This window comes from Neoarius graeffei, chromosome 14, assembly GCF_027579695.1.
Source record: "Neoarius graeffei isolate fNeoGra1 chromosome 14, fNeoGra1.pri, whole genome shotgun sequence".
Classification (NCBI taxonomy): Eukaryota; Metazoa; Chordata; class Actinopteri; order Siluriformes; family Ariidae; genus Neoarius; species Neoarius graeffei.
In genome coordinates this window covers 46,625,621-46,637,100 of record NC_083582.1, presented here as the reverse complement: position 1 = coordinate 46,637,100, position 11,480 = coordinate 46,625,621, and the positions used below count along the sequence as shown (strand labels likewise).

The 11,480-nt window shown below is 42.7% G+C and overlaps 1 protein-coding gene across 1 annotated transcript in view; it reads left to right on the top strand.

The window, feature by feature from the left end:
• The first annotated feature begins 660 nt into the window (after positions 1–660).
• The window catches only part of dnah9 (dynein, axonemal, heavy chain 9), a 212,060-nt gene continuing 201,240 nt past the window's right edge, over positions 661–11,480 (top strand). Inside the window, exon 1 of the mRNA XM_060939807.1 lies at positions 661–1,011. Within this exon, the coding sequence (XP_060795790.1) occupies positions 661–1,011 (351 nt within the window). The remainder of the gene's footprint in view (positions 1,012–11,480) is intronic.

Genomic DNA, 11,480 nt, shown 5'->3' with positions numbered 1-11,480 from the left:
AAGGCCCTCGCCGGCCACGGGGCTCGAACCCGGACCTTCTTGCTGTGAGGCGACAGCGCTAACCACTACACCACCGTGCCACCCGACCTGGAAGCTATTGGGGGGAACAAGGAAAAATGCTGAATTTTCATAAAAATATTCATATAAAATAGAAAGTGCAGTAAAATAAAAAAAAATATGAGGTGTGTCTCATTCTTTGAGATTAGTTCTACATTTCAGCATTAGTTTGAAGTTAGTGGGTCCATTCAGCTATTACAAACACATTTCCATAGAAAAAGGCTGAATTTTCATAAAAATAAAGTAATACTGCTTATGTATTTATCCACTTCGCACATTATAATCATCAGGGGAAACACTGTTGATTTATTCTTACTTATTCTTATTTTAATGTGTATGCTTAGTTTTAATGTCTAACTTGCATTATATCTTATTGTTCTTGTTCTGTGTTTTGTGTATTGTTGTATTTGCACTGAATGGAGTTGCACTCTGAAGTTCGTTGCAGGCAGAGCTTACAGTGACAGTAAAGCCATTCTGACTGAGATTCAGTTTCCCTGAGCAACAGGCTCATTAATGCAAACACTGGTTGCTATGGAGCTAAAGTGCGCACAAAGAGTTTGTATGGACTTCACACTGCAGTCAGAGATGAGCGACAAATCAAATATGGACGAGTCGCCAGGTGCAGATAAAAGATTCAGGTTTATAGCGGATTCAGTGCTAAAAACACTGAGATTAAAAAAAGACCACTGGCAAAAATGCGTGTCCGTGGAGGAGCAGAAACAAGTCATCCAGGACTTTTTGGATAAACCCGACCACACGACCCTTGTTGTTTATCTGAATACCTCCGGACAGCTTGTACCTGCAAACGGATTTGAAGAGATTTCGAAAACTAAAGCTGTTTATTTAATTAAACAAAGCCAAACTACCCTGTCCTTCGACACTATGAAGGCGGACCTGATGTATGGAGACATGTCCTACTCGCCTATGGGGCTGTTGTCAGCCTTTGTACAAGAGGTAAGGAAAAGTTTTGAAGTGCGCTATTTTTTGTCCGCGCCCTACGCTTTTTCCGTAATGTACGTAAAGTGGCCCTTCAGCGACACTTGGACTGGATGAATCACAAATCGCTCTGTACTCTCTGTAGAGGTCAGGTGTGCTGCGGATCCTAGGGTCTAAAAATAACGGTTTCACATGTTGTGAAGTGTGGAGAAGTGTACTGTGGGTGGTAAAAGAGAGCAACTGGACTTGCTTGAAGATTCTTGAAGACGTTTCACCTCTCATCCGAAAGGCTTCTTCAGTTCTGTCTGACTAATAGGGAGTATCAGGTATTTATCCTCTCATGGATGAAAAAGCAATCCTAAGGTGTCGTTGAGTCATCCTGTTGGTGTGGGTCACTGTGGGCTGGGTGTGAATGGCCTAGAGCAGGGCTTTACAAAGTGTGGGGCGCGCCTCCCCTAGGGGGCGCCAGAGTTCTTCGGGGGGGGGGCGCAACGTGAGGAAAAATAAACCAGAATAAGTTATTATTGCGGACATTTATGGCCCTTTTCCACTACCCTTTTTCAGCTCACTTCAGCTCGCTTCAGCTCACTTCAGCCCGACACGGCTCACGTTTCGACTACCAAAAACCAGCACGACTCAGCTCACTTCAGCCCTGCTTAGCCCCTAAAACTCGCACCGTTTTGGAGTGGGGCTGAAGCGAGCCAAACCGTGCCGAGTGAGGCTGGGGGCGTGAGGAGACACTCCCCTGTGCACTGATTGGTGAGGAGGAGTGTCCTCACATGCTCACACACGCCCCGCGAGCGCGCTGGGATCTGTAAACACCGCAAACCCGGAAGAAGAAGAATTCCGAGAATTTCTGAAGCCTTATGCGCCTCGCCTCATCTATACGCTCTTGCCAGTATCTGTTTGCGTTGTCGGTGACAACAAGCCACAGCACCAAGACCAACAACACTAACGACTCCATGTCCTCCATGTTTATTGTTTACTATTCGGGTCGTGAGACTACCGCTTAAAAGCTCACTGATGTCACTGTTTGCGCTGCTTAACGACATCACGTGACGTCCACCCACTTTCGCTAACTCCACCCAATGTGTCCACCCACTTCCAGCCAGCACGGTTCAGCGCGGTTGTAGTCGAAATGCAACTCCAACAGCCCCGCTCAGCCCGACTCAGCACGGCACGGCTCAGCCCGACTCAGCCGCGTTTGTAGTGGAAAAGCGGCATTAGCGAACTTCAGCTAGCCTTTGCCAGAGACAAAAATGGATCGATTTTTAGTACCTAAAGCTACAGTCGATGCCGGGGTGGCCCTATATTTAGCCGGGACCATCCCCGGCCCAAACCATCAATGGTGGCCTGCTTGGAGCATGGGGAAAATAATTTTCACTAATTTTGGTCACTGATCTTATTCTTGCATTAATCATCAATTCAACTGCACTCTGCATTTTCACATGGCAGCCCAGACGCCGACAGCATCGCAGCAAGGCAAGGCAAGGCAAGGCAAGTTTATTTATATAGCACATTTCATACACAATGGCAGTTCAATGTGCTTTACAGAAGTAAAAACAAAAACAGTAACAATAGAGAAATAAAATTACATAAAATAATTTTATTTTTATTCTAAAACAATTAATTAAAAGAATTAAAAGAAATTAAAAGAAAATAATAAGAATTAAACAATAGTAAAAATAAAATAATAAAATGAAGTAGTAGTTCAAATAGGATGAGAAAGAAAAAAAACCCCAGCAGAATAGAATAAAGAATAAAATAGGATAAAGTTAAAGTAAATTTAAAACGTGCAGAGAAGTAAAGATTATAAAGAATGTAAAGAAGACAATATTAATTATTTAACAGAAAGCATCTGAAAACAGCTTGGTCTTTAACCTAGATTTGAAGCTGCCAACAGCAGGAGCATTTTTAATGTCCTCTGGGAGTTGGTTCCATAGCTGTACTGCATAGTAGCTAAAAGCTGCTTCACCACACTTTGTTTTAACAACTGGTTTTAAAACAAAGCAGCAGATTAAATAGGCGCTACCAAATAAGGAAATTCTCCCCTCCCCTCTATTGCAGTTGGTTTGGTCCAAGACTCCTCCTCTGTATTGCAGGGAACTTAAACAACATTGGCACGAAACAGCGCGCGTCAGTGATGGAGGGCAGAAAGAGGCCAGGTGGAACCGAAAGGGCGAAGCTTAAAAAAAGGAAGGAGGTGGCAGCAAAATGTGCCAAATTGACAGATATGTTCTCAAGACCAGCTGGTAGGTTACGAAAGATATGGAGTATGATAACCCTGTTTGTCGATTTTATCAGTCTATGCTAGGCCTATAATGTGTCGATAGTTTGCGATGTCAATTCAGCTTTTTGATGTCATGTGAAATCTTGCAATTTACACGGTATAGATGTGGTGTATGTCTTAATTCTAAGAAGAACCGGACATTGCTTTACATCCCAGTTATTAACAATTTTAGATGAACAGGTCCCAAATGTGCTGTTGCGTGTTATTTCCTCATCCAGCCTATTTCATCTCGCTGTCACACCGTGCATTTCCACAGGCGTGCGCACATTGTGGTTATGAACACATAGGCCTAGAAGTCATATTTGATGTTAAATAATTGTTGTTAAATATATAACTTAGAAAAGGTGTATGCGTATGCCAATATTCTAAGCAGAATCGAACACTTGCTTTAGCCTACATTTCATTTAACCATTTTTGAGTTGCCTAATGCGCCCTCACGCTTTATCTGCCGGTTGCTGAGTACCCAGCATTGTTGATTTGCCATTATTTTTGAGGCGTATGCGGCATGTAATGCACAAGCATTGGTTCAAATGCACGCGAGATGGGTGCTTTCGTTATTTTAAGACTATGTGACTAAAAATGTGTTGTGTAATTCGTCTTAAATAATGCGAAACAATCAGCCATACTCGCTGCTTTGCTATTTGGAGTGGCAGTCAGCTGGATTTCGCCCCCGACGTAAAAGTTCATTCCCACACCCGGGCCGAAGATGCCGATTTCTGAAGATGCATGTCCTTTGGATGTGTTTTCAAATATTTTCACTAAGGAACTTTGGGACATGTCCATTGATAATGACATTGTCATCAACAAACTTGCAGAGAGAAGTGCTTTGCTGAAGAGGCTTTTGATGTTTTAACATCCTAAATATGTGTAGTGAAGCTACAGTTATTCTAATGTCCATAGATAATGACATTGTCATCAACAAACTTGCAGAGAGAAGTGCTTTGCTGAAGAGGCTTTTGATGTTTTAACATCCTAAATATGTGTAGTGAAGCTACAGTAGAACACCAGCAGTTTGATTGGTTAAATAACTGTACAAACAACTTTTATTCTTAATTTTTATCTTTCGTTTTATGTTAATTTGAATTATAACCTATATTGTTAAAGTGAAGTGAAGTGAAGTTTACCTGAATTTAAACCAAATAAAAAGCATTGTGAAATAACAGTTATTTGTTTTATCTTTTTTAATGTACTCAAATTCCTCCTCCATTTCAAAGTAGCCTGAATGTGAATTAAACTCCCGGACTGAAAACAGGGCCCACTCCGGCCCTGGCTACAGTGAGTGAGGAGACAGAGTCTGGGCCAAGCAAAAAAAGAAGGAAGTATGACCACGATTATTTAAAGTTTGGATTTTCATGGACTGGATCTGAAGATGCTCCACTGCCACAGTGTGTTGTCTGCCAAGAGGTGCTAGCTAACGATGCTATGAGTTGTTTAAAATGTGTAAAACAAGATGTTTGAAAAAAAGCACAGATGTTTAAAATGTGTAAAAAAAAAAGATGTTTTAAAAAAGCACAGATGTTTAAAATGTGTAAAAAAAAAAGAGGTTTTAAAAAAGCACAGATTTTTAAAATGTGTAAAAGAAAAAAAATAAAAATGTGTACAACAACCATTTTTTTTAAAAATACGAATGGAACATTAAGTATAGCAACAACAAAAATTATAAGGGGGGGCGCTGTTGTTTATTTGCTCTCTGGGGGGGGGGGGGGGGGGGGGGGGGGGGCTGACTCTCCCACACTTTGAAAATCCCTGGCCTAGAGAGTCGTTGGGGTGATCAGTGGTTGTTAGTCCTTTGTACAACCATTGATCACCCCAACGACTCTCGAGGCCGTTCACACCCAGCCCACAGTGACCCACACCAACAGGATGACTCAACGACACCTTAGGATTGCTTTTTCATCCAACAACCACTGATCACCCCAACGACTCTTTAGGCCATTCACACCCAGCCCACAGTGACCCACACCAACAGGATGACTCTTTGACACCTTAGGATTGCTTTTTCATCCAACAACCATTGATCACCCCAACGACTCTCGAGGCCATTCACATCCAGCCCACAGTGACCCACACCAACAGGATGACTCTTCAACACCTTAGGATTGCTTTTTCATCCAACAACCATTGATCACCCCAACGACTCTTTAGGCCGTTCACACCCAGCCCACAGTGACCCACACCAACAGGATGACTCTTCGACACCTTAGGATTGCTTTTTCATCCAACAACCATTGATCACCCCAACGACTCTTTAGGCTGTTCACACCCAGCCCACAGTGACCCACACCAACAGGATGACTCAATGACACCTTAGGATTGCTTTTTCATCCAACAACCATTGATCACCCCAACGACTCTCTAGGCCGTTCACATCCAGCCCACAGTGACCCACACCAACAGGATGACTCTTCGACACCTTAGGATTGCTTTTTCATCCAACAACCATTGATCACCCCAACGACTCTTTAGGCCGTTCACACCCAGCCCACAGTGACCCACACCAACAGGATGACTCAATGACACCTTAGGATTGCTTTTTCATCCATGAGAGGATAAATACCTGATACTCCCTATTAGTCAGACAGAACTGAAGAAGCCTTTTGGATGAGAGGTGAAATGTCTTCAAGAATCTTCAAGCAAGTCCAGTTGCTCTCTTTTACCACCCACAGTACACTTCTCCACACTTGACCTGGATGACTGAGAATCTTCACAGACATGTGGAGAAGTGTGGAATTTGGGATTCAACTCTGTGTACTGTAGTAATGTTGTGGGAGCAATTTAAGGTTTAAAGTCTCTCACTTGTGTGTTTTACTGACTCCCAGAGAGCTCATTAAAATGTATGTGAATGTTTCATTGCTGCCTGAGTCATTTAGTTTGTTAATTAAAGTAACTTTGCTTGTTTCATGAAGTAGGTAATGTTATTTGGTTACTGTAGCTTCATCAATCTGGACTAGAGCGGCGACTACAATTATCGACACCTTAAAGTGCTGATGACACGTTTTTGACATCTTTGGCGATGTTTTATAACATAAAAAGTAATTCCCGATGATCCATATATTAATTCACGAAGGCGCCTATTTTACAAGTTATGATAAAAAACGCGGCTATTTGGGCAAATTTGACGGGGCTGCAGCACCCAGGAGACGAAAGAGGAGGAGGAGCTATATGACGTCAGCGAAAGAACCTTCCTCCTAACTTACCAGTTTGTTGTTGATGCGGCAGGTGTTCAGTTTATCATTATTAGTATTTTTATTAGACATTATTAGACATTATTATCAGAGGTGGAAAGAGTACTAAAATATTATACTCAAGTACAAGTACTGTTACTCTGATGAAATTTTACTTAAGTACAAGTAAAGTTACCAGACAAAAAATCTACTCAAGTAAAAGTAAAAAGTAGATCATTTAAAATGTACTTTGAGTAAAAGTAAAACGTTACTTTTAACAATGGGTGTTTTCTGCCTCGATTGTGTTGTGCAAAAATGAAAAAGAAGAGGAAACAAGGATATATGTACATCTCAACCCAGATGTTTTATTTAAAGGAAGTGTATCAAATTGAATGCTTAGGATAGTGCTGCATTAAAACTGAGACAAACAAAAAAGGTCAATACACACAGTCATGTCGTTTACATTGCCCTGACCACACACAAAGCATTGTACACGAAATATGAAAGTGAAATGTTGCACCGAAATCTCGTAGCTTGCCTGTGTGCACTGTGTGTTATTGAACAATTCAATTCAAACATTATTTGTTTTGCTTAGTATTCCTTTCTGGCCTGTTGGATGTAGAATGGTAGGAGGACTGATCACGTCAGGTTGGCGAGCTAACTTGTTTGCATGATTAGCCAACCGAATAACAGACTAGTTACCGTTTATGTTACAGTACCAACAGGTTGCTACTTCAACATTAGCAATGCCATCCACTATTTTTGGAATATAACCAGCCTATTGTCGGTTTTACTATGGAAAGGAAACATTATGATCAGGGGCGCAGATATGTTTTTTGAACTGGGGGGGACAAAAAACTGGGGGGGACAAAAAACTGGGGGGGACAAAGCTGCCAGCAAACCAACCCCAACCCCGATATGCCTGTCAAACTTGTTGTGGGTAACCATAGCAACCAAGCTCGAGCTCGCAACCTGTGCAGTGTGCGCAGCTCAACCAACCGAATATCAGTCTTTTTGTTTTATGTGAGTTGTTGCAACTATGTATGTACTGCTGTGCACCTCAATAAACCGAATGGTAATTAGTCTTTAGATTTTTCCGTGAGGTTTGCCTTATGCAAAGAAAGACAGCATAGATGTTTTTTCCTCCCTCTAAGTGGGGGGGACCGAACGAGGTGAATTTAAATCTGGGTGGGACGAATCCCACCCGTCCCACCCTCTATCTGCGCCCGTGATTATGATGCCAATGACAATACTTACCTCAACATGCTTGCGCAGATTAGACGTCGAATTTTTGTATGCCGCAATGGTTGTCTTCTTGGGCGCACACAATCTGCATTGCATAATGAAACTGTCACCCCTTTTCTCTACGAAGCTGAAGTGATCACGTATGTAGGGCCAGGGGTGCACTTCATTACTGGAAGAAATTGCGTTTTCTGCAGGGTCGTCCACCACAGGTTCCTCGGTCTCCTCCATGTCCGCAGGGGCGCTTTATCAACACCCGTGGCCCAGGGGCTAGGCCCCTCATAGGCTACCTGTCAACCCTACCCTTACCGTTGGCCAGGAAAACACTCTTATTTTATTTGCAATACGTGTCAAGCATTTACAGTGTAAGCGCGTAATTAGCCTAGAAGCCTACGGTAGGTTACGTTTGGCTCAGCGTAGCTGCGCAAGGCCTACGCTCACATTGCTGAACACATCCGGCCACAGAGGGAGAGAAGAACGCGCGCATTATCATTACAGAGCCAGTTCTGATTATTACCACGGACAGGACAGTGATACTGCGTAACTTTCACGCAGGGGCATGACCAGAGATAACCACACAAGCGCGCGTGCGCTAATGTAGACCTATGTGTTGTAAACATAAAACACACACACCTACAGACAAGTCCTTTTAAAAAATAAAATACATAAAAATAGCTCGGCGGCATGAAAACAAACATTCACTGCAAGACAAGGTGCCCTAGAATCACCATCAGTTTTTAATATCTATATGGACTTTGTTGTCAGGATTGCACAGCATGAGATATCAAAACTGTACCCAGATACAGGCTTCAAGTTCAGATATTGCATTCCAAATGAGGTATCCACAAGAGAAATGCGTACGAAAGCACGAGCATCAGGAGAGGGTTGCATAACAGAGATTCTATATGCAAATGATCAGGCCATACTCCAGGGCTATTCAATTAGTTTTCCTTCTGGGCCACATTTTGAATCCAAGAGCTTGAGCTGGGCCACAAGTTCTCCGAGGTCACTAACAAGTGGCACAGCCGATTATCTATCTATTTATTATTATTATTATTGTTATTATTATTGTTATTATTATTATTATTATGTCAAAATAAATAATGTCTAGCCTGCCCTATATTCTATTATGTCTATTATATTTCAGTCCAACATTGAAGAGGCCTAATCAAAATTCACTTGAACAACACTCTTTATTGTGCCCTTTATTTAAAACAAACAAAAAATTCAACATTTATCAACATTTCTCACTGTTCATTAGGCTACTGAACAGAACATTAGCCCACTGCTGCCTTCAGTGTGAGAAGTGGCATTTTTTGTTTTGCACAAGTTCTGTGATGTTTGGTGCATAAGATGTCAACCCAATCCGAAGGCACTGGTGAAGTTTGTTGTCAGTTAGGGAGCACCGATAACTGTTCTTAATTGCGTTCACATGTGAAAAGCTCGATTCGCAAGTGTATGTTGATCCAAACATACTGAGCACGAAGACTGCCACTTTCTTGGTGTTGGGGAATTGGTGTGAGTTCAAATCACTCCAGAACTTTGCTGGCCCATCGTTGCGAAGCACCCCAGCCATGGTAGCAGATGACTGCATGTCAACAAGTTCAAGAATGAATTTACCCTCGTCGATGGAAGGGACCGCTTGCTTTGCTCTGGCAGATAAGTCTCCTTCTTTTGCAGCAGTGAATGGGTCTCTGGCAAAGGCCATAACCTCCGTGGGCAGAGCAAGTCCATCCAGTCGAGCAGCAAAATTTTCGTTCAGCTTTGCAATGAAATCCCTCATCACGTCTGTGATTTGTGTCGGGGATGCGATGTATTCGCGGAGCGTCGGGAAATGCAACATTCTGCCTGTAAGGTCAGTGGCGAAAAGATCCAATTTGACGGGGAATGCCCTCATCTGTTCCACAAGATCAATGACCGTTTTATCTCTGCCTTGTAATGCCAAATTTAGGTCATTCAGATGCTTGAATATGTCGTTTAGAAAGCACACAGCAGACATGAATGCATCATCACGCATGCGATTCAAGTGGATATGCGCTTTCCTGTGCTTGTTGTTGCGCAGAAAAACCGCTATCTCCTCTCGGAGATGACAGAAGCGATCCAGTGCTCGGCCTTTGGACAGCCATCGGACATCGTTGTGCAAAAGGAGATCGTAATGGTCTGCATTCATTTCTGCCAACAGCTGACGGAACAAGCGATGTTGGAGGCTTGACGTGGATCGAATAAAGTTAATTATAGCCATCACATCATCCATCACTTCTTTCAGCTCCCCGCTTAGCTTTGAACACAGCACTGCCTGGTGCACAATGCAGTGCACATATTTCAAGTCAGGTGAGATAGCAGACCAACGCGCTACCAACCCACTTTTTTTGCCTGTCATGGATGGAGCCCCATCAGTCACAAGCATGCACACACGTTTCATGTCCAGACTGTTGTCCCTGAAGAAAGATGAAATTTTGTCAAAAATCACCTCGCCCGTTGTGTGTTCTTCTAACGGCAGTAAGCCGAGCAGCTCCTCTCGAAAGATTGTGCCATCATAAAAGCGCACATATATGCACAATTGTGCTGTATCACTTTGATCTGTTGACTCGTCTACAGCTACAGACATCACGTCAGCTTTTTTCAGATCATTTAGCAGCGAGTCAAATGCTTGGGTAGCAAGTATTTCTACTCTACGACTGTTAGAGGTGTCTGACAAGGGGACGTTTTTGAGAGCTGACACCACATTTGTTTTTATTTTTTCGTCACTTATGACCTCCTCCACCATGGCCAACGCACATTCTTTCACTGTTTCGGAGACGGTGAATGGCATTTTCTTTTTAGCCAAAATCCAAGCTACCCTCAGAGATGCTGATGTAGCTCTTTCTTGAGAGGTGCAAGCTCTTACCATGGTTGTCGTGCTCCGAGAGTAAGACGCAATCAGGCTCTGTACTTTAGCAGCCCTCTCTGCAGATCCCTCCGGGAAGTTCACGCGGAATGTTGGGTGTTTTTCCAGGTGGTGTCTCCGAATATTGTAATCTTTTAGCACAGAAATGCATTCGTTGCATATCAAACACATTGGTTTGGCATTGGCAGTCGGCAAAATAAACAAATATTTCTCAGTCCATGCTGGGTTGAATCGACGATTCTCGTCCTCAATTTTTCGCTTACATGTAGAGAGAGACATGTTTGTTTCTTTCTTTTTTTAAACAGTGCCTAGCTTAAAATACAGCACGTCTTTGTATGCAGCATGTTGCTAGGGACTCATATGTTGCTAGTGTCGCTAGTTCCGCTCTTCCACACATACCACTCTTCCGCTTTTCCGCGCACTTGATAGAGTATGCATAGGCTATTTGTTGTTTCCATTTGAACATACTGAGTTAACAGTAGCTGGGAAATAACAAACGTGCAAAATAATTATTACAATATTATCTATTTATTTTTATCAGGTAATGAAAATGCATGTACTAAGTTTTGGAGACTCGTGGTATTGGCCTATACGGAATTAGTGACGCATCACGTCAGCCGCGTCCGGGCCGCATCTGGGTCGCGTGTGGGCCGCATGTGGCCCGCGGGCCGCCATTTGAATAGGCCTGCCATACTCGCTGGATCCATCGAGGAGCTTCAGAATATTCTTCAGTTGTATGATAAGACCTACACCCACTTTGGTTTACAAATATCATATGTCAAAACAGAAACAATGGCTTTTAACGTCAATGAGGATATCAAATGTAAACCAAGTATCATTTCCCTTGGCGGCACTAATATTAAAAATGTCCGCACCTTTAAATATCTTGGTTATAATGTCAGCA